This window comes from Hylobates moloch, unplaced genomic scaffold (genome assembly GCF_009828535.3).
Source record: "Hylobates moloch isolate HMO894 unplaced genomic scaffold, HMol_V3 SCAFFOLD_17, whole genome shotgun sequence".
NCBI lineage: Eukaryota > Metazoa > Chordata > Mammalia > Primates > Hylobatidae > Hylobates > Hylobates moloch.
The window spans coordinates 75,457,144-75,480,366 of record NW_026652292.1 but is presented as its reverse complement, the minus strand read 5'-3'; the positions used below and the strand labels follow the sequence as shown (position 1 = coordinate 75,480,366).

At 55.0% G+C, this 23,223-nt stretch overlaps 1 protein-coding gene across 4 annotated transcripts in view; it reads right to left on the bottom strand.

The window, feature by feature from the left end:
* Positions 1–784: 784 nt before the first annotated feature.
* The window catches only part of WDR1 (WD repeat domain 1), a 41,227-nt gene continuing 18,788 nt past the window's right edge, over positions 785–23,223 (bottom strand). For 2 of the 4 annotated variants that reach the window (XM_058430091.1, XM_058430094.1), the window contains 11 exons: positions 22,765–22,945; positions 13,546–13,623; positions 13,175–13,255; positions 12,586–12,819; positions 11,647–11,739; positions 10,241–10,392; positions 8,574–8,661; positions 5,364–5,474; positions 4,231–4,404; positions 3,782–3,926; positions 785–1,936 (listed from right to left, as the gene is read on the bottom strand). In XM_058430091.1, the coding sequence (XP_058286074.1) occupies positions 1,830–1,936; positions 3,782–3,926; positions 4,231–4,404; positions 5,364–5,474; positions 8,574–8,661; positions 10,241–10,392; positions 11,647–11,739; positions 12,586–12,819; positions 13,175–13,255; positions 13,546–13,623; positions 22,765–22,945 (1,444 nt within the window). In that variant the 3' untranslated portion in view covers positions 785–1,829. Of the gene's footprint in view, positions 1,937–3,781; positions 3,927–4,230; positions 4,405–5,363; positions 5,475–8,573; positions 8,662–10,240; positions 10,393–11,646; positions 11,740–12,585; positions 12,820–13,174; positions 13,256–13,545; positions 13,624–14,192; positions 14,301–17,121; positions 17,186–17,500; positions 17,767–21,373; positions 21,392–22,764; positions 22,946–23,223 lie in introns of those variants that run through there. The other 2 variants (XM_058430092.1, XM_058430093.1) reach the window with 2 other exon arrangements.

Genomic DNA, 23,223 nt, shown 5'->3' with positions numbered 1-23,223 from the left:
ACTCGTGTTTGTGTGACTAAATTCAGTATTTTCTTGCCCTCTTACAGTTTTTGCTACAAAGACAAGGTAAGCAAGACTATTTTTGTCACCCAGTTTTATCATCACCATTTACTGAATGGTTCACCATTACCATTGATGTGAAAAGTACCTTGTTCCTAACCCAAAATACACATAGGAATAAAGTCATTTGTGGACTTTATTAAGAGGGAGCCCCAGCTTCAGATGTTATAGACTAACATTTTATCCCCTGACTTTTCTAAGAAGCAGTATCATTAGACTCTTTGAAGATTTTTTTTTTTTAATTGGGATTGCAAATTTAGACAACTTTACAATTGTTACAAAAGTACAAAAGGCACTTTCAAAGAACAGTGTCTTTCACTTTGCAATGAATTTGGATGTTTGGGAATTTGGTTTTTAACATCTAAATGTATGCTATTCCTTACCTGAAAGCTATACAGGCTGCTAAGAATTTGAGAAATAGATGGGATATAGACATCATCTAGTCCAGTGTTTTCAGTTGACAAAGAAACTTAGGCCCAGAGAAGGGCAGGGATGTGACCCACGTCACAGGGTGATCTGGCGGTATGGTTAGGAGTGGGAACCGAGGGTTCCAGCCCTTTCTCTGGGGCTTCCCTTCCACCACACGATGGATCTGACAATCCTGTGTTCCAAACATTTCCTGCCTGAGGCTGCTAAGACCTCTAAAGCCAGGAAAATCCCACAAACGTTCCTCCCCATCCAGACGCTCCACGTACCCCCATCACACAAAGTCAGTGATCCACAATGAAGAGAAAAGATATTTAATTATTTCTCAGGCTAATCTCTTAAAGCGCTCAAAGTGTTTTCACAAGTGCAAGGGGAGGGATTGTTCTCAGCCAACATTTACCAGTGATTCCGACACACGCAAAAACACTCCCAATCACGGTGCTTTATACTTACTTTTAATTTCTGCACTGAAAAAGAAAAGGAAAGTAAAAATGATGACAGATTAGTTTACAGTGACTTCATCTTTGTCCTTAAATTAACCTTTGCTCTTGAGAGCAGAAGAGGGAAAGACGGGAACATCAAAGCATGATGGTGAAATGGTGACTAAGACACCTCGGTCTGGCTAACAAGGGTTCTAAAAACCTGGACACGGTGCCGTCAACACACTAGTTTGTAAACACTGACAGGCAACAGTTAAGACACATTAAAAAAAAGGAAAGAAACCAAAACAACCCACAATTCCATTCTTAAAATCAAGCACAAAATCTGACAATGAAACATATCCAGGGGTTGTGTGTCCCCATCTGATCTGGAGGTGGCGCTCTGAAGGCAGCCACAAGGTTTGAGTCACACACTAGGGAGACAGACATCTGCTTAACACAGAATTCCGGCTTTGCTGAACTGCAATGCATATTCCCTCTTATCACTAGTACAGAAATGTTCTGCAGGCAGGAACATGAGCCCCCCGGCTCATTCACCTGTACAACCTCCCCTGACAGACAGTGAGAGCCACGGTGGGGCCAGTGGCTCTGTGTGCTTTGGAGGCTACTGCCTCTGGAATGTTCCGCATTCTCAAGGTTTGGTTGGGCTGTGGGTTTTAGTTACGCGCCACACATTGTTTAGGTGCTCGCTTTATTTTTCATGTGCAAACTGTTCCTGTCTAAAGCTTTCAGAAGAACGTGTACAGACACCCTGCAGAGACAAGGGTCACGACGGGGCCCTCCTGCCTCTTGCGGTGGGGTGGAGGAATGGGGGCGCGTCACAGAAATAGAGAAATGACATGTTCCACGGCAGTTAAACTCTAGTCCCTGATTCGGTCCATCCAGAGGCGGGGGTGGGGCTCCTCAGTAGGTGATTGTCCACTCCTTGACAGAGGCGTCATGGGAGGTCGTGACCAGCGTGTGCTCGTCCAGCCAGGCCAGGCTGCTGACGTGGTGCAGCCGGTGTGCATCTGGGAAGAAAGGGTGAGATTTAACGAAAAGCCAAATTTCTCTGCATCGATGTACATCTTGGACTAGGAAGATGGAACGACCTGTGCCTAAATCATCTCCAGGGCCCCCAACAAAATGGCCACGAATCATTGTAACTCAGGAGTCTGGCACGGTGGCAGTGGGGCTGAATTCTCCGCGTGACACTCCTGAACCCCGCAGCCGGGTACCTTGTTTTTGTGTGCTGCAGGGTAATTAGCAGCATCCCTGGCTCCACCTACAGATGCCAGTGGCTCCCTCTCTCCAAGTCTTGACAATCAAGTTCCAAGGGAGTGAAATAACAATGTCTTCCTATGTATAAAAGGGATGCCATGCAGACAACACACAAACAGCTACACTGTATCCATGCCCTATTAAAATGGGGCAGGCATGACAACCAATTAAGAGGCTGGAAAACACAGGACTGGGGGGATCACTGACTTTCCCCTCTTGTGACAGTCACACCGTGGGTGAACAGATTTGATTCCCTATCATCTTGCCTCCACCCACCCGAGATGCCAACAGTGAGACGGTGCCTGTGCGCTTATGGCTCCTCTGTGGCTGGCTCTGCCTATGAAGCCCAGGGAGGCTCCCAGCTACAGTCAAGGGGGTTCCCACTAGCTCTCTGCTCCCCAGGTCTGGGTGGCCCCCAGCCTCTACATCTGCAGCCGCACCTAGACAGGGTGAGATTCAGCCCCCACCCCTGCCTGGCACAGCATACACCCTGATGCAGAAAGCCTTGACCTGCGGGTGGCACAGGTGCCTCGGAGTGCCTTCAACCACCAAGCATGACTTGGCTGTGAGGCCAGGCTTCAGCGCTCTGTCCACAGCACCAGGCTTTAGCGCTCTGTCCACATCACCAGGCTGGCTCTTTTCCAGGTGCACTATCTGTATGAGAGAACCCGACGCCGAGGTCCCTTCGTGTTTGGTGGCCTGTGACCTCACAGTGAAGACATAGACCCCAACCCCCTAATCTCTATCCGACTAGCTCTTGCTGTATTTTTTTCTGGATCCATTTCATTCATGAACTTGTTTGATTCTCACTACCAGACTGTCGACTGCCTTATAAAGCAAGATGGACATTGAAACCTGCTTTGTGTCTCCTCCCTTCCAGACTGGGCTGCATTCCCTCTTTGCCTGTCCCGCACCTGAAGCCTGCAGCTGGGGAATGGGCTCTGGGGGGTGGGCTCAGACATTTTTAAATAGGAAAGGGCCCCATTAATGTTTAACACAAAAGGATGTCTTCAAGGAGAATGGATGAGGGGACTTGACCACACACTAGGAGGAGAGCGGTAGGGGGCACTCGGGGAGGGGAGGGTTTGGACAACACAGAGCTGCCTCCCCATACGTGCGTGGCCACGTGGGGACATCACAACCCCCATAGGGAGAAATGATGACATGCGGGGCTAAACACAATCTACTGTTACAAATCATTTCACCTGTTTCCTTTTTAAATGTGGCTACCAGGAAATTTCCACACTACATGAGGTGCACATTATACACTGGACGTGGCTGTCTTAGGGAGCGGGAGACCCTGGTCCCAGGTGGGATTTAAGGGGTGAGTGGGGAAAGTGAAGATGTCAAAAGTGAGGCCTTCACTCAGCTCAGCAGGTGTCCTGTGCGTGGGACCCCCGTGGTCCCTCAGTACGGCCAGCAGCGCAGCTGGTGCTTGCTGGAGGGAAGGAGACCCACACCTCTTCTGGGCCACCTGTCTACAAGCACAGAGGCTACTTAGCCCTGGGGACCGCAGCCAGGGGACAGCCAGTGAAGTGGCCTGTGGAGCCCTGGACCATGGGTGGTCCCTGCCAAGGCCTGGGGGTGGAAGTCACCTTGGATCTTGACTCTGGTTTCCGGGTCACTCAGGGTCCAAACATACACCATCATGTCCATGCCACCGGAGGCAAAGTGTTCATTGTCTGGGGACCAGGCCAGGCAGACGATTTTTGCATGGTGTCCATAAAAAACATTGTTCTCCTAATTGCAGGTTGAAAACAAGAGAGGTGGCAGGTCAGGTTCAGACCACAGTTGCCCATATCACCTCGCTTACCCCTCATGGCGACAACGAGGACCCAGGTTTCTCAGGCTCTAACTCTACGCCAGTGACCCCTGCAAACCCACTGACTCCTCAGAAGCATGGCACGAGGGACCTGCTACTTGTAGAGGCAAGAAAGCTACAGCTCAGACAGGCTCAGCTCAAGGTCACCAAATCACGGATAACCTCCCACTGCCACCTGCACCGCCCAGCACGGGGACAGAGGAGGAGCCCGCCGCCACTCACTGAGTAGCCGTCAGCAACGCTGAACACTGTGACCACCTTGCTGGCGTCACACACTGCGAGGAAGGCGCCGTCATGGGAGTAGGCCACATCGGTCACGGGGCCCTTGGCCTCTAGGAGCTTGCCCTCATCCTTCAGCGTGGTGCCCAGGATGGAGTACAGGCGGACGTTGCCATCCTACGGCAGGGATAGAGAGGAAATGAGCCACCCCCGAACACACACACCACACCCACCCTTTGTGAAGGGAGGGGTCGAGGGCTTAAGAAACTGTGCCATTCCGACTGACTGCTGCTCTGCCGGGCCCATGCCAGGCGCTGGGCATGGCTCTTCCCGTGGATGGGCCTGAAACCTACGCAGCTCTCTGAAAACGGCTGTCGGTACCTCGGGGCACCGCTGGTCTCCTGAGGCCCTCAAGCTGGCTGGTGGAGGAAGCCACTCCATGCCCCGGTCACATCCGGCACCTAAGGACCCGGCAGCACGTAGACCCATCCAGCCCCTAGCATGGAGGGCACCGCCATGCCTGCTGCAGGACTGGGTTATCGGAGGGCTGCCCTCCTGGGCTGGGGAGGGGAAATGAGCTCTTCTACAAAGCACTCAGGACTTGGCCAGGCACACTGTGACCAGGCCGCACACACAAATTCAAGGGCATGAAAATTACGCCGAGGCAGAACTCAAGGGAAAGTATAAAATGCCTGGTTAGCACTGTACCTTGAAGATGCTGGGAAATTTCTGTCACTCTTCATTCAACCTATGAGCCGAGCACAGCCCCAGGGGATGCCATTCCTTGATTTCCTGACCTGCTACCTTCTTGCACTCCACCCACCACTCATGGGGCTGGCTCTGAGCCCCAGCTGTCCCCTCCTTGGCACTCCTTCTACCTCACTGTCCAAAGTCTTGTGGGCACCCAGGCAGTGAGGTGGGGGAAGTGCCGAGGAGGGCAGGGGAAGGCTCCAGCTCTGGGTGGCAGGAGGTGGCTGGGCCCCAGAGCAGGTCCCTCGCCCCCACCGCCCCCCCCCCATCCTTCCCCTGACCCCTCGCTTTCCCTGAGACAGCCCCGGTACTCACACAGCTCACGCTGTCCCCAAATCACCCACATGCCAAGAACAGAGGGCACAGGGGAGAGGAAAGCGACTTACCGCACTCCCAACGGCCACTGTGTCCCCGCCGGGGTGCACTGCCACAACTTCGGGCTCGTAGCCGGGGTTGTTGATGCTGAAGCACTTCCTCTGATCCTTCAGCAGGACAATCTGTGGCACACACAGGCAGCTGGTCAGGCGGTCCAGCCCTTCAGGACAAAGCCCTCAGTGGCAGGAGGGGTGCATCCCTGTTGGGGATCACCGGAGCTGGGTTTGGCTCCATCCCCAACCTCTTTGCAGGGCCACCTGGGGCTCTGAGCCACACCACCTGGACTCAGTCCCAGCCTTGTGACCCTCAGTCAGGTGGGGCAGGAAACACAACTAACTGTGACCATTACTGTCATCACTACATTACTTCCACGGCTGTCACCACAGCACCACCTCTTGGAAAGTCACTTGGCCTCTGAAACTTAGTTCCTCCAGTCAGTGAGGGAAATAAACGCACTCCGCTGAACAGTACTCCTAGGCGTCAGGATGGGAGCACTGGGGAGCAACAAGGCCCCAAACCAACAGTGCAAAAGAAGATGGCACACGGGATTCTAGGTCCTGGCTTCTTAGAACAAAACAAAGAAACAGAGTTCCTCAGCGCGTGGTTCTCCTACAGCCCGGGGACAGGAGGAGAACCTCGTGGCGCCCAGGAGACAACACAGGCACCCAGCTGTGGAGCATCCGCCTCTGACTCCAGCAGACTGGCAGTGGAGCTGCAACACTCTAGTCTACAGACACACTCTGCTCTCCACCCAAGCATGACTCGCAGGGGGAGAGGGACAGATGGCAGCACAGCACAGTGGCCTGGAGGCCGGTGCCTACTCCCTGGGCCGGGGTCGCTTCTCCTGATGCCCCAAGACCACTGGGAAGCACGCACCTCTCATGGTGGCTGCCACACCAGCCCCACACTGCCTTTACTCCTGACCTGCTTGGCGAGAAGGCAGGAGACTGTCCTCAGCGTGGGCTGAGCCATGCCGGTCAGCCCTCAGAACTGCCAGGGTGCCAAGTACTCAGGTGTCCGGGCTGCAGTGGGGACACCCCCACGGTGCACTGCTGACTGGGCAGGGCTCCTAAGACTGACAGACCGAGGCTTGACCCCAGCACAGCTGCTTGCTGGATGAAGGGACCGCCCATAACCATCCTGGGCCTCAGTAGCCAGTGGTGCCTGGCTGTCATGAAGATGGGAGTCAATGTTCAGGGTAAGATAGGTACTAACAACAGTAACCAAAAACAGCAACAGCCCCTGGGCACGTGCCAGCGCTCTGCTGTGAGTGTTCCAGCCCCACAAGGCAGGGATCGGGTTCCCCGTTTCAGAGGAGAAAATGGGGTACGGTGCTTATGCCGCACACCCAAGGTTCCAGTTCCCACAGGCTGAGCCGGGACTTGCCCAGAATCCAAGCCTCAGCACCCACACTGGGCCTTTGCCTCTGGCACGTGCAGCAGAGGCCTTCCTTTTGTCTCCCCTCCTTGTCAATTCTTCCGGTTCTAACTTACTCTACCGCTCCCAGACAGAGTGGCCTTCATCTCTTGAGTTTTGCCTTTATCCCAGTGTGCCCCTATCCACGCCACTAGCTGTCATGAGGGCAGGCAGCCTCTGCCCCTACCCTCTGGGCTTCTGTTTCTGCATGGATTGTGGGTGGATCGGGATGAATGGCAGCAGCGCCCTGACTAAAACCTACTACTGAAGACGCACCTCTGTCATCTGCCTGGCTCTGGGGGTGGCCTTACCTACTCACAGGTGAAGAATGAGGGCCTAAGCATTTGCTTGAAGCTTCATCCGACATGAGACTTGAACCTGGTTGTTTCCTGATCTAAAGTCCCAGGCCCCTCCCAGCACCCTCCTAACCCTTTGAATGGTGACAGGGAGCTCTGCAGAAAATTCTGACCCAGAGCAGGGGTTCCAGATGCCCTGGGCGGATCGGATAACAGCAGATCACAGAGAAATGCCACATGAGGAGGTGCAGGGACCTGGAGCCTGTCCCCTACACACCACAACCCTACCGGGGTCCTTTCTAACCTCCCAGGTGGCAGGCGCCACCTGGGCCCATCTGAACATCCTCTCAGCCTCAGGGCAAAGGGTGGCCTATGATGACCACAACTTTACAGATGAGGAAACCTGGGTCTGGAGACACAGGGCACTCTGCCCTAGGCCTCATCCCCTCACCCACAAAGCCCCATGTGCAGACCCCTTGGCTGGGAAGAGCCCTGCTGTAGAGACAGGCCACCTGCCAGCCTTCTAGAACTCTGCTTTGTAGCATTTCCCCCAGGCCTCGAGGCACTCCATGTGTGGATTCCCTTTGCACCTCCCCACCCCCACTGGCTGTCCAGGCTGTTTGCAATAATTACTTGGCAGGGATTTCTTATTATCTAGGACACAGAGAAATCCACTCTCCCTAAAGCAATTAAGTTCACAAGGCAAAGGAGGGCCAGAGGGTCCTGAAAGCAGCTTTCTTTAGCAGGGCTTGCCACTTGTGCCAACAGGTGCCCCTTGCCTTCCCCGGTCTACATGCCAGCAAGCCTAAGCCCGCCAGCAGATAATATATTCTGCAGGGCAGAATTCTGTATAAAGTGGGTCAGGCTTGGGTCTCAGGTGGCTTTGGTCCGGATATTCCTAAGGTGTGCAGATGGCCCCGCTGTCTGGGTTGAGAAGCCAGGCTAGGGAATCAGGTGCTACCCTTCTGCATGCGGGAAAGTACCAAGCTGCTCTAGGCCTCAGCCTCCTCATCTGTAAAAGGAACCAAGATGGTGTGAGGAGCCTTACATGTACTTCCTCATAATCACCTGGATCTGTGAGTGCTGGGGATGGGAAACTAAGGCTCAGAGAGGGTGAGGTAAATGCCAGAAGTCACACAGCTACAACGCAGAAGGGCTGGGATGTGAACAGGAGCAAAGGCAGGCCCACCCCACAGAGTCTCTCATAGACCTTACAGGCTGATGGGCACGCAGCGTGGTCTGAGGCTTAGAGACAAATCCCAGCTCTGCCCTCTGACCAGCTGTGGCCTTGGACAACCAACTTTTCCATTCCGTGCCTCCATTTCTTCATCTGTACAACTGACAGGATGGTGGTGAGGATTAAATATGTGAGATCCCTTAATGCAGTGCAAATGAGCACTCAACCAAAACACTGGCTAGAGCAACTGTCAAATGGGATGTGAGTCAAATTCAGCAAGCAGGCACCACACAGCTGCAGGCTCCGACCCAAACACTAAGCCAGGTCCCTACCTGCCCAATGCACACGACCACAGCGTATCCCCCAGGGCCGACAGCTACGCACTTTGGCTGAACGTCCAGTTTCACAACTCCTTGTCCGCTGTTGAGAGAAAGGAAGCACATTACTTCGACACTGCAGCAGCTCAGTGTAGGTATGCATACATATTTACGTTAAACCACAGCAGTTTTGCTCCTTAGGAGAAGGCAATTCTACTGCCATCTGTACTGGAGAGACTTGCTAAAATATGGGACGGTAGAAAAAAAGACCCATGACTCTGGTGCAAAGAGATTATAAATAATAATGGGGGCCTGGTGGGGGAGGGGTGGGGGGTGGGTAGGAGTGGCAGGAGGCAGTGAAGGGCATTGTTTATGCTCTTATTTATCTGTGGTAAGCCCTCATTACACCCAGATGTGGCTTTTTTCCCCCTGTCTGTTGGCTAAAGACTCTGGAGTTTACTGAGCACAGACAGAATTGAGCTCTGCTCCCTAAAATGGATGGGTAACTTTTAAGAATCCATTACCTTTAATGGGTGAAAATCATGTTATCTTTAGCCTTGGCCAATGCTATCAAAACTTGTCCTAGAAAGACTCATACACACAAACTTCTTGAAAACTGAGACAATCAAGGAAATTTCTGTGTCACTGGGCCAAGTGTGGCATCCCCAAAGGCTCCGCAGCAAGGTCACCAGGCCAAGGCTGGCTCTGTAAGGGCCTTGCCTTCGGTTATCTGGCCCAGGAAGACCTTTATGGGACGTGTTAAGAGTGGGGTCATCACAGGGCAGTAGAAAGAGGACCAGGGCCCAGATGCCTGGGCTCTGGGGCCGCTTCTGCCACTCATCGGAAGGCCCAATTTACCTACAGATGCCCAGTCTGCCAGGCAGGCAGGGCCTGTGCTACAAGGACAGCACACCTGCTAGGAGCTGCGTGCTGCACCCTGTGCCAGGCTCCCATCAACAGGCCCCAGGAGTCCCCATCTCTCAGGCAACACGACTTAGGCAGGACTACCGGGTCACAAAGGGGTCTACACAAGAAATGTAGGGTCAGAGGAGGGGTCAGACCTGGGCGTGGGGACACTGGATGTGCAGTGGCCTCGTCAGGGCCTGGATCATTTCCCTTACAAGTCCCTCCAACTGCATTTAGGACTTCAGATCACTTGCAAACTGCTACTCTCCTAGCTCCACTGACTGCCAATCAAAGGCCCAAGAGCAAAAACAAACAAGACATTGTCTTTTAACCAGATCACTGTGTGCCCATCTCACCCTTGAGCAGAAAGGGAATGCTGTCTTGTACTCAGCACCTGCCCTGTGCCAAGCTCACCTAACCCGCAACAGCCTGAGGCAGGCTCCACTGTACCCGCCTTTACTGATGAGGAAAGGGAGACAGGGAGAGACCGCAGCAGGTTCCCGAAGAACAGGGCTGTGATCTGCTGCCCCTGCTTCCAGGACAGAGTCCACACCTGGTCGTCGTCTGTGGGCAAGAGCATCACCCAGACCACCTGGACCTGTAACACAGACCCTGCTGGGCTCAGGGCTGACAACAGGAGAACAATGCTGGGGACGGGGCGGGAAAGGTGAAAGGAGCAGGTGAGGCGTCCTCCAGAACAGGAACTGCTGGAGGCACAAGCCCTCCACGGGGAGCTGAGGCTCATCCAGAACCCCCACAGACCTGAGTGCTCTCACCTGTAGTCCCGCAGCATGAGGCTGGTGTACCGCACGGTGTCGTCCATGCTGCAGCTGATGAGCTGCCCCGACTCGTCCACAGTCATCCTGGACACCTGGTTCGTGTGGCCTTTCCCAGCGAAGGAGTCGTTCTCCCCTGTCTCTGAATCCCAGTAATGTAGGGCAGGGTTAAGGAAAAGCCCGGCTCCTGGGACTGCTGGGTGCTCTCAGGTGTGACTTCAGTCCTAAGATTCTCCGTTTACATCAACAAATGAGAATCTTATTGTAAACGGACATAACCATTCCCCCTGGGAAGCCTGCAGTGTCCACTGTTGACACATTCTTAGGAAGGGTATCTGAAGTGTGGGTGCACCACACAGGGACTGGGATGAGGCAGAAAGGGAGCCGTGCTGGAGGCCCACCGGGGACCAGCAAGCCAGGGAGACTCCGGGGTCTCCTCTGCTGCTAGTTATCAGGCAGGCGCACCCCTCTGCCTGGGTAAAGAAACCCCACATTTCTTTACGTTTCGGGGGCAGAGGGTGGCATGTCTTCCCTCCTCTCCCAGCACTGGGGGGACCCCCTTGGGTCCTGGACAGTCCCTCTGGGAGGTACAGCACATGCAGACCAGAGCTGTCCACACAAAAGGCAGTCTCCAACACAGCATGGTGCTCAGGGAGGGCAGCAGAACAACGCACAGCAGGTGCCATCATCAGCAACGTGTGTGGGCATCCCTGCCCAGGCACTCTGCAGATGGTGGCTCCAAGGTTCAAGACAGACCCGTGAGCAGGGTGTCACCAGCCCCAGGCCATGCAGCAAAAACACAACAGAAGCCCCCACCATCAGGGAGAAACCAGGACTCATTTAAAGAAACCCAGACAAGGACTTATAAGGGGGGACACAAACACCTCCAGAGAACATCACCAAAGGGCCACGAAGCACCTCGCAGGAGCTCCAGCCCTGGCTCTGTGGACCACAGGCTGCGTGACTCTGGGGAGGGCATGTTAGCTCTCTGGGCTCTGGTTTTCCTATTTTTAAAACAAGGGGACCCAACGTAAGGGTGTCCAGGTGCTTGTGAATTCTAGGAATCAAGAATCCCACCGTGTGGAGTAGGGCCAAGGCTGGCGCCAGCTGCCACTGGCAGAGGGAGTGGCAGCCCAAGCTCAGGGCCATTAAGCCACACTCTCAGAGCTGCACGACAAGAAGGGACTGATCAGGTCGGAGCCACCCATGGCTTCTCCTCAGCATAAGCCCTGGAGCTGCCAGGGCCCCATGTACAGACAGGCCACCCCTAGAGGCCACACTGGTCAGAAGAGCGTGTAGCTGTGGCTGCAGCTGAAGCCACCTGGCTGGCCTGGCCTCTGGCACCGTGGGAACAGGAAATTTCCCCCTAGAGCCAGCAGCTCCGGAGCCAGCTCTTTGAGTCAAAGGATATTAATGTGTCCGTCGTGGCTCCCAGAGTAAATGTAGGACTTGCCGCCATTTTTATGCACCGTCAGACACTGGATCGATTTACTGTGACCCTGTGGAGGAGACACACTGGGCGGGTAAGCTGAGGACACACTGCCCTGCCCTCTGCTACCCGCTTTCCGCCAACAAAGCTTCTGGGTAATGGAGGGGGCGGACGCCCCTCAATCCATGGCAGTGCAGGTGTTCTGAGGCCCCAGTATCCCCAGCTGCCTGAATGCATGGCCCACGAGCCCTAAGAAATTTTCCAGTGGACTAACAGTTCACACTGATGAACAGCTGGAGCTACAAGCAGACTGTATTTCATAGAGAGCATTCTTGAACCTAGAGTCAGGCCTGCGGCCCCTCACCAGGCAGGTAATTGTTTTCCTGCAGGACCACAGCCGCTTTGTCAACTGTGTGCGATTCTCTCCTGATGGGAACAGATTTGCCACAGCTAGTGCTGACGGCCAAGGCCACTGCTCTTGCTCCTCCTCCTGCCCCTGGACCTCAGCGATGCCCCGTCACCTGCCCTGGTGCTCAGTGAGCTTCTGCTCTTGCCTGCAGTTGGATAAAGCACAGGCTGCGCACTCCCAATTCGGGGAAAGGCCGAGCCCTGCAGGAAGTAACCGCTTTCAACAGCTGGGGGCGATGGCCACTGCCCCGAACCACTAGGCCTGACTCTCCAGCTCTCACAGTAGCTCAAGGGGAACTTGGCACCTGGCCTGCCACCGTGGCTAAACTCTTGTCCCAAGAAAGCAACCAGCATCCCAGCCTTCCACCAAAACCCTAAGGGCCAAGGAGGCCTGAGGACACCTCTCTGGCTTCCACCTGGCCTCCCCTCGGTTCCCCTTCCTTGCCGGCCACTCTGGTCTCTTCCCTGCCCACCCAGGGGGCAGAGCCTTCCCCAGGGCAGGCCTTACCTTGATGATGCGCAGGGGTTTGCTGGGGTTGTTCTTGTCCAGATAGTTGATGTACCCAGACAGGGAGACACTGAGCAGGTGGTCCTTCTGCCATAGGCAGCCCAGCTGCTGGTCCAGAACTGTGGAGCCCATGGGAAATGTGCTGACCACGGAGTTCACGTTGACGTCCCAAATCTTGGAAGTTTTGTCCCCAGAAGCAGAAAGCAAATGGGTGCTGTCGGGACTCCAACTAATCTATTCAGAAAAAAGCAGTGTGTCATGTGCCAGAGGACTACAGACTGGAGAGAGACCCCAAAAAGCAGCTTGTCCACTGCGACTGTTTCTGAGTAGGCCAGAAGGAGCCCAGAGAGGGGGTGAGACGTGAGTGAGGCAAGGACAAAACCCGCCTCCAGGTTTCCTGTTCCAGCCACTACCTTCTCCCATCACCTCACTGCGACCTTAAAGCTTTTCTGGGCACAGGCATAAAACCGCCCCGACGTGTAGCCCCTCATTTCAAGTTTTTGTCTGACTCCGGAGTGAGTATGGATGGACTGACACATGGACTTGGCCAAATTCCCACCACTAGGCCAGGAAACACGCGCATACTCACGGCGTAAATCCCACCGTCGTGGGCCTTGCTTCCGCCCAGTGCGCACACCTTCTCCCCAGTCTTCCCGTCATAGATGTATATCTTCCAAGAAATAAAAACGTGTGGGTCACGTGTGTGTGAACACCCTCTAGAGTAAGCAGTTTCTCCATGGACTGTGGCTCTAGAAAATCAGGGCTAATAGACTGAGCTCCCAGTGTGGTTTAAAAGCAGACATGCATTTACTGGGCTCTGACGACATGTCTGCAGAGGTGTGGAGGGCGACGTCTAAGTTCTGCACGTCAGGACTAGCATTAGGCAGCCTGTGGCTCTGAGCAGTCACAGGAGCAGGCAGACAAGCCATTTCCCACCCCCAAACCCATCCCAGCTCTTACCTGGCCGTCAGCACTGGCTGTGGCAAATCTGTTCCCATCAGGAGAGAATCGCACACAGTTGACAAAGCGGCTGTGGTCCTGCAGGAAAACAATTACCTGCCTGATGAGGGGCCGCAGGCCTGACTCTAGGTTCAAGAATGCTCTCTATGAAATACAGTCTGCTTGTAGCTCCAGCTGTTCATCAGTGTGAACTGTTAGTCCACTGGAAAATTTCAGAGCTTAAATAAACATCCCGGGCAGTCTCTCAGTGGAGGGCAGGAGTCTGCTCTAGCCTGCCTGCCACGCTGACCGCTCTACCTGCTGGGAAAGCTGATCAGCCCGAGCCGAGGCAGACCACCTCCAGTTATGCCCCCCACAGTGAGGTGCCCCCAGCAGCCACCCTCTTCCCTCTGGGCTATGAAAGAGCTCAAGCCCCGATCCTTAAGCTTCACGATGACTGAGACCAGGAGGCCTCTTCCTGGAGGCCCCAGCCCCGTCTCACTCTGTTGCCCAGGCTGGAGTGCAGTGGCGCAATCTCTGCTCACTGCAAGCTCCGCCTCCCGGGTTCACACCATTGTCCTGCCTCAGCCTCCCAAGTAGCTGGGACTACAGGCACCCGCCACCACACCCGACTACTTTTTGTATTTTTAGTACAGACGGGGTTTCACCTTGTTAAGACAGGATGGTCTCGATATCCTGACCTCGTGTTCCCCCGCCTCGGCCTCCCAAAGTGCTGGGATTACAGGAGTGAGCCACTGCGCCCGGCCAATAATTAACTTTTAAACAAAGGTAAACAATGATTATGACCTTCATCCACAACAAGAGCCTGAACGACTAAAGGGAAATGACATGACTTCCAGGGGCGACTCTGTTACTTGAATAAGGAAATGAATGCATTCTTTCCTCAGTCAACAAGAGTCTATATCAGAGAATGATCCTCTAAACAAGCAGTTGCAAAGCTGCCAACACCTGCCCTGCCCTCTTGCTGCCCACCTGCAGGTGGCGCTAACCCAGCAAATGCACATCCAGTGCTACCAACTCTCTCGGCACAGGAAGGGCTCGCTGCTCAGCGGGTACGGACACTAACCTTCAGGAAAAGCAATTCAACCCAAGGCGGATAACCTGCCCCGCGCTCGAAGTAAATCACAGACTTAATTTTAAAGCATGAACTACCTGTGTGGGGGACCTGCACGTGTTTGATTGTGTAATGTTTTCAGTTGAACTGTGCCTCTCCAAAAGACATGCTGAAGTCCCAACCCTGGGACCCCATGAGACCTTATTCAGAAATAGGGTCTTTGCAGATGCAATCCAGTTAAGATGAGGTCATTAGGGCAGGCTGTAAATTCAGCAGGACTTGTTGTCCTTGTAAGAGGGAAATCTGGACACAGATACAGAGTTGGAGTGAAGCTGGAAGCAGAGATGGGAGTTCTGCTCTCAAAAAGTAACCCCCAGGGCTGTCAGTATCTGGGAAAGAAAAGGAAGGACTCAGAGGGAGTGCGTCCCTGCCCACACCTTGACTACAGACTTCTGACTTCCAGAGAATAAATTTCCATTGTTTAAGGCACCCAATCTGTGGCTTAACAAACTTTGTTATGGCAGCTGCAGCAGACTAACACGTCATCAATGCTGCCTCTGACACTCATGTAATAACCCACCAAGGTGAGCTGTGCCCACTTCACCAATGAGGAAACGTAGGCCCAGAAAGAGGAATCAGGTGCCTGGGGTCCCAAGGGCCACCCTCAAGGAAATCGATGTCCCCACAAAGTCCGTCAGAGTCAGCAGAAGATACAGACAAGGTTCAGTCTGGCAATGTCCCCAGGGCAGGCAGTTCTCGTAGAGAGGCCCACTCCCAGCCCCAGAAATCTCTCTAGGCCCAAGAGTGATGCGACCCCAGAGCTGTGGAACAAAGCAACCCTGGGCTTCCTGCACTTCAAAGATTAAACCATTTCCTCCAGCCAACAACCCAAACTTGCTTGCCTCAGGTGAGCCCTCCTCAGGGTGCTGCCAAGACCTGCTCACGGCTGGGGTCAGGCTGGACACAGGCCCAGCAGGCCCTGGCCCTGCACCTGAACCAGGATCTCCCACCTCATTGACCCGTGTTTTAACTCAGATGAAAGCCCGAGAAATCACACATTCTGACAAGGGGAGTCCTAGTGCTCCTCGGGAGCTACTGAGGGCAACGACAGTCACGTTTCCATCCCAGTGGATGAGCAGATTGTCCTCCCTGCCTCATTTCAGGGAGTGCTGTCATGGTGCTTGCATTCCGTTCTATTACTGAAGAGCTCGTCCTCTGTAGGTTGTGGTCACCGCCCACGAGGAACAGGGATGGAAGCACCAGGCTGGCTCAGTCTGAACTTGGGCTCAGGTCTGTGATCAGCTCATAAGCGATGGGGCTGGCGAGCCCTTTGCCTGCCCCCAGCACCTGGGTGCTGCAAGGCTTGGCCAGGCAAAGCAGTGCCGAACTACAAGGCATGCAGTACCCAGGCGGGCCCAGGGCTCACTAGGAGATGGAATGGGGGACACGGGACTGCACGGTCCTCTCTGGCTCTGGTGCTAGAGGTCACCCTTCCTTGTGTTTAAGCGCAGTTCTGCATCTTGCTTCTTTAGTTCCTTTTGTACCTTTTTCACAGTTCTAAGGCTGGCCTTTTTTGCTTAAATGGTCTGTGTTGTAAGTTTTCTAGCATTTCTAGGTACATGAAGTTGGGGAAAGCAGTTTCCCCAGAAGGCCCGATCCACTCAGCTGCTGAGAGTGAAAACCAACTTTCCAGATGGGGCTCCGGGGCCCTCCAGAGACGCTTTACCCCCAGAGGGGCCACGGAGAGCCTGCGGGCAAATTCTTCACAGGAGAACAGCAGGCCTGGAGCTGCTGGTAACTCAAGCCACATCACCTGCACGAATCTGGTCTCCAGTTTCCTGTCCAGAGCTCTCGTCTCAGCTGCGCTGGCTCCTGGGCCTTGGGCAGCTGCTCGGCAAGCCTGGGGGTGCTCCAGCCCAGAGTCATCTCAAGAGGTCAGATCCCTAACTCCGCAGGCCCATTTGCAACCCCCCTTCTGCTATTACCCACCAAGAGGGAGCCGTCAGGCACTGAGGGCCTGTTCCCGTCGGGGTTAGCCGATGGGGTCCACCTCCTATCTGTGTCAACATGGCCCACGGTCCCTTGTCCATGTCAGCCCACAGGGTCCACATTCCCTGTGTCAAAGGGCCTCACAGGGCAGTTCCTGAGAGAGCTGCAGGAAGGAGCTGGCTGCAGTGAAGGCAGAGGTGGGAGGGCCTGAGGCAAAGCCCTTCCAGACCCCCTGTTGGGCGGGGGGTGGACACGGGTGTATGCACCACTACTCCGTCCAGATGAGGTCACACGACCTTGACCATGACATAACCACAGCTTGAATCCTAGACCTCTGACCAGCACATTGAGTTCTCTCACTGCCCAACTCCGCTTCCTTGGCCAGCACAGCCCCGCCTTGCCGCTAACTTCGCACTGGCTCCTCCACGCCAGCCTAAGCTTCCTTGAAGTGCAGTGGGCCAGGGAGATGGCTGGGCCTGGCTGACCCCTGGGTCCTTCTGACGAATGAGTTAAGAACTGAGAAAAGAGCTCACCCCAAATGCCCGAATCACCCAAGCCCAGATGAGTGGGTGCGACAGTGGATGCTGATGGCTCTTGCTACAAAATGGAGAAAACTATTCAGCCACTGTTCAATTCCAACCTGTAACAAATGCCCATTTCAGTGGCTCCCTGAGGTCAAAACATGGACATTCCTACTCCAATTCCAGGTCCCAGAAGCGAGGACATTCCTGCTCGCCCAAACCCCAGGACCCCAAATCCAAGTCTGTGGTTCACCTCTGCGGACGCCTCCCACAGGCTCTGGCAGGGTGGTGTCATGTGTCCCTCCCTGGCCCCAGAACCCAGCAGGGGCAAGGGAGGGGCCCAGCACAGTCCAGGGACGCAGATGCCCCTCGAGTAGCTCATCCCCATCACCTTTTCCTGTACCTCGAGCCAAGGAGTCCAAATGCAGAGACTGGTGTCTGCTCCTGAAATAGCCCCTTCAAAGGGAGAAGCCGTGAAAAGCCCATTAACCAAAAAAACCGAGGGCTAAAAATAGCCCTTTCCACAGGGAGGCCAGGCCAGCGAACAAAGAGGGAGAGGGTTTGGGGAAGCTCCCAGGGAGTTCAGGGGCAGCAGCTTCCTGAGGCTGCCCTCACTGGCCCCCTGCCTCTGTCCCACCCCAGCCAATCAGCGGGGCTGCAGCAGTCTCAGTCCAGCCTCTTCCCTGGTGGACAACCCACGGTGTCTGGTCCACACTCCTGCCTGTCCTCCCTTGCAGCCAACACACAGCCAAGACTGACCTATATTCAACAAGCCCCCCTCGCCACAGTCCTCACTCCCTCCCACCAATATGCTCCCTCTCACTCAAGGCTTGAAGCACTGAGGTCATAATTCCGAGGCTTGAAGCACTGAGGTCATAATTAAGTACCACACCCATGTCCACATCACAGAGCGACAGGCCCCAGCTGGCCTGTCTCCAGCACACACACGCTCACTACCTACCTAGTCAGCTCAGGAACCCTCTGGGATCCCACCCCATTCCCCCCAGCCTCAGCTGACCCTGTACACAAGAGGACCACAAGCCCACCTTAGGCTGTTCACATGCCTATGAGCTGGTAGAAAGGGACAGGCTCTCAGTCCCCTGTGCCCAGTCCCACCCCACACAAGCCCAGCACAGGCCTCCATGACCCTTGGTCAGTGGGTGTTCCCAAAACACCTTTACACCGTGACCTGCGAGGCTGGCTCTGGCCCATCCTTCAGCCTACCCATCCCTCCCAGCAGACTTCCCTGCAAAGTGCCCTAGGGCAGCCCTGCAGCCCGGCCCACTTAGTTGGGCTGAGGGGCACGAAGGAGCTACCTACCCACCTGCCTCTCCTGTCACCCGGGACGGGTCAGCTCAGTCACCATGTTTCCTGGAGAACAAGAACCATATGAAGGGACAAGAGGCTCATCGTAACCGTCCTTGGGGCACCTACTGGCCACGTGACCTGGGCCAGGTCACCCTCCCTGCTGTCAGTCCCCAGTTCTCAGGAGTCAGCCATCAGCCCAGTGAAGAGCAAGGCCAGCAGACAGGAGGGGTGGTACGTGCTGAGGACAAGGGAGGGGGTCCTGCATGCCCATCACAGGGGCATGGCCCAGGCAGCCACCATACATGCCGGAAAGGCTGAAACATCTGCTCTCTGCCCTGTCTTGAGTAAGGAAATAAGAAAAAGAATAACCATCAGAAACCTTGCCTGTTTAGAGCTCAAATTTTCCTTATCTATCAGGAAGGCAGCACTTCCGATAACAGCCACAGCTGAGGTTTCCAGCCCCGCTTGGCTCCAGCCTCAAGTGGGAGAACTATGTGAGGTATGAGGTCCCTGCAGGGCAGAGGCGATGGAACAGAGGGAGCAGTGGCACCCCAGTGAGGGAACCCAGGAGTCCTCCGTGCTGAACATTTTCCCACCTAGAATCACAGCTTGTTAGATTTGGCAGTGAGCTCTCAGTTCCGCATCATGAGGCTGAGCCCCCAGGATGACACGCTGCTCTAACTAACCATTTCATCAGACACAAACTATCCGGTGCACCACTAACTCCTGGGATCTAGGACATGCACACAGCTGTGAGCCACACTCCAGAGGGGGGCGTGTGGTCATCCTAGACCACCAACTGCTCACCCGACTGGAGGAAGTGGACGGCCAGAGAGGCAAAGAACCTGGCCCAAGTAATGCGCATGGCGAAGGCAGACAACAGAGAGAAACTCAGTGGGGCCTTTAAACCCATCCAGGAGTACCTATCCCAGGAGCCTGCCTGGCATGAAGACATCCCCATGCGTGAGATGGGGGAAGGCAGGGAGATGGTCTCGCCACCCTCCCCTTTTCAGGCCATGGTCAGACCCTCTGAGGGGAACCTACCCCTGGGTTTGCAGAACGTCAGCGCTGGAGACTGAGACCACTGTGCCCAGGGTCTCCTTTCAGAACCGTTCTCCTGTGATCCCGGGAGTTACTTCCGCAGGTCACCCACCACGTCTTCAATGTCACTGGGTAGGGATGAGCCGGCACCCAGGCTTATTCCAGGCCAAATGTTCCTCCACTCCCATCTTTCTGGAGCCTCATTCAGGTTCAGGCAAATGAAGACCAAAGCTGGGCTATGGTCCCTCAGGATGAGGGGCACACAGGGGAGCCTGGCTCAAGCTGAGCTGGGAGTCCACACTCACTCTGCACAATGGGCTCTTCAGCAAAAAGGAAAAGCCACATGACCCCCCAACATGGGCCGGCGAGATGAAGGTGGCCTCCCGGACTCCACAGGCAGGGCCCCTCTTGTTTTCCTCTGCGATGCTGCTTGCATTTCAGCTCAGGCACAGCATCTTGGAGTTCTGCTTCAGCTTGTACTCAAACACCTTCAGAACATGCCTTGTTCCTTTTCAAGGCAGCAGCTCCAACTCGACCCAGCTGGTCCCTCCGCAGTCATACGCCAGTCCCTCTCTCACCCAGGTAACTAAGGAAGCACCTGCCATCCCACCTCTGCACCCTCAAGCTCAGGGCAGTTTCCTGGTCCCAGCCACAGGGGGCCTCTACAGGGAGTGGGTGGGGAAGGTGCAGATGAAGACAGGCCCAAGTTGCCACCACAGCTGCTCATTCTCAGGAGGGGAGGAGCGGCAGGCAAGGCCACCACGGCCTGAGGGCTGGTGCGGAGGCGAAGGCAGCCAAGACCCAGCCGTCATGTGCTGCGGAATGAGAGATCTGGGGAAAAAAGACCACTGCTATGTGGATTTCACAGTAAGTGGAACTTAATTCCCTCTAAAATAAAAAATGCCCAGACATAGTTTTAAAATCTTTTACTATAAAAGGCTCAATTAATTACTGAGAACTTCCACATCCCAGGCTTTCCGACCGCATCAGAAGAGCCCACATATGGGAGGAAGCCCAGCGATGCTCAGCCTACCGTGTCCTCAAAGCCGACTGTGGCTGGGCCTCATGTTAGCACTCACGCCTCCTCTCACTTCCCCCAGCCTGCATGCGCTCCCTTTGTCTTGGGGTTGGTCCTGGAGAGCATGACCGCAGCTTTCCTCTGGGGTCCGGAGGGCTTAAATGCAGATACACACCAAAGTGTATCTGCAACTCAGAAGGTATTCGGGGGCAGATGTGGGGTCCCTGAGCACCCTTCCTGTCCTTCCTATGCGTAGGCAGTTGAGCCTGCACAAGTCTCCTGAGCATGTGGATGGTCACTGCTGCCTCTCACACCCTCCCTGTGGCTGAGGGTGCAGCATGCAAGGGTCACTGTCACCCTGTTTCCAGGAGGGCCCAGAGGCATGACTCACCCGAGGGGGGCACAGGCACCTAGCTCTGTGCCAGGCCACAGCCCTTTCTATTTCTCCCAGGTCCTCAGGCAGGGCCCATGGTTATGGGTTCCACAAAAGACTTCAAGACACATGGTGGTACTCACCCTGGAGCTGGGCTAGCTGGACAGACATTTGTACCCAACACTCCTGGGCCAGGGCAGTGGGGTGAAGTCCTTTCTGAAGTTAGAAAGGACAACTAAAGAGAAATAATGTTCTGGCCAAGCCCCCAAGCAAGCACACAGGGGCACAGCAGCCTGGTGAAGAAGGCAGGCTCCAGCCCACCCCTGGAACAAACTGGTGCCCCTGACCCCGCTGAGCACCCTGTGCTGGGTTTAACGCACAGCTGCAGAGTGGAAATGATCCCTCCCAGGGCAGGCAAAGGAGCCCCCACCCACAGCCGGCTTCTGGCTACCACAGAAGCCTCTGAGCTGCTTCCTCCTGCCCTGGGCTGAGACGAGGTGTGTAGCTGACTCAGTATTACTCACCCTACTCTGCAGTGCCTCCACCCTAGCGAAGAAACATGGCCTGAGGCCACAGCCTTCAACACAGCTCCCAAAATAGCCAGGTCTCTACTACCTACCCACTAGGTGGTAGCCACAAGAGCAGAGTCTGAGAGCTGCTGCATGTTCAGCTGCATACAGGGAGCCTCCCTATGCTTTCACCTGCCCAGCCAGGCCCAGCTCAGCCTGTGGCTCCGTGACAAAATAAAGCCTGTTTCACTACAAAGGGGGCATCCTTGGAAAGCCCTCCTGTACCCTAAGCCAAGAACAGCCTCTGGAAATTCTGCCCACTTTGTGGGTCCCGTCCTCGCCCTTTCCAGCTGCACTGTGCAGGCTATTTATGATTCATGGCATGATGTCACTAAAATGGACAGTGCTCCTCACTGAGCCACTTTAAGGACATGATCTCATTAATCCTCCATGAGGCAGACAGTGAAACCACTGACGGTTCCAAGAGAAGGAGTCCCGAGACCTTGGTCCAATCTGCAAAAACAACCTCCTCCAAGGACATCAATAGTCCCTAAAATGCACGTTTCCAGGTCCATTGTTCTCGTCCATCCTCAGCGCAAGCACAAGTGGGATGGGGAAAGCCAGGGCAGAGCCGTGGGACTGTGCTGAGACCGGCTGCTGGGCTCCTCCCCTCACTGCAAGGCTGGGGCAGGAAAATGGGCATCACAGATGCTCCAGACCTGCCAGGTGGCTCTCCTACTTCAAATTCATAGTCAAAACCCTCAGATGCTGCTGGCCCCCGCACACCCCCGTCTTGCAGAAGGCAGAAGTGAGGAGGCTTGGCAAGGCCTGGGTACCTATCTAAGGCGGGGCGCATGCACGGCGTGGGCCTCTGAGATGCTGCCAGCTACACCCAAAGCCTGCCGCATTTTTCTGGCACATTTTTCCCACAAAGTATCTTTCAGTCTTCTAACCGTTTGTCACTCTGCAGGCGCATCACTGCCCTGTCTCTAGGAGAGACCAATCTGGATGTCCTGCAAGCTCCTTTCCTCTGCCACTTTGGTGGCTCAGCTAATAGCAGGCCCTGCAGGCTACCCTCTCTAATGAGCACCTCCAGCCCCAGATGCTTGCCTGGTTACACAGCCTCAGGGACGTCCTTGCCCCAACCCCTGACAGGCGCACACCATCCTAGGGCAGGGCCCTTCCTTGTGGGAACCATCCATGCCCAGCTGAGGGCCTGGGGAGGATGAGTGCTGGGTGGGGGAGCCCTCCCTCTCTCTGCGCACCCCTGGGAGCCCACTTCTATCTGTGTATCATGGCATACGTGGCATGCGCTGTGGTCTCTGCCATCAGCATCTAAACAGGCTCAGCCTCTGCTAGCCTCATATACAAACCACAAATTTCACCCAAAAAGTAAGTTCACTTACGCCAATTGTGAACTTGAACTTGAATGGGGGTCCCTCAAAGAAGGCCGCGCAGTTATCATCGCTTCCCGTGGCCAGCCGGTATGGCCGGCTCTGCTTGATGTCCACGCTGTTGATGACTTTGTTGTGTCCTGTAATCTCGCCCACAGAAGAGCCACTATCCCACAGGAAGACTGCTCCAAACCTTGACCCAATGACAAGAGTAGAAGACAAAAAAAAAAAAAAAAAATCAATCCCAGAAGGCTGATAAGCAATCTGATAGCTGAGCTGCCAGTGCACAGAGAATGGAGTGACTGTCAGCAGGCAGCTCAGAATGCCACAAGGACAAATGAAGGAAGCACTGGGGTTCTGGCTCCACGAGGCATTTGTCCAAAGGACCCAAGAACAAGATGGGGCAAGCTGGCGCCTTCGGGAAGGGAATGCATGTGTGTGTCTGTGGGGCCCCACGCCACAGGGCCCGGG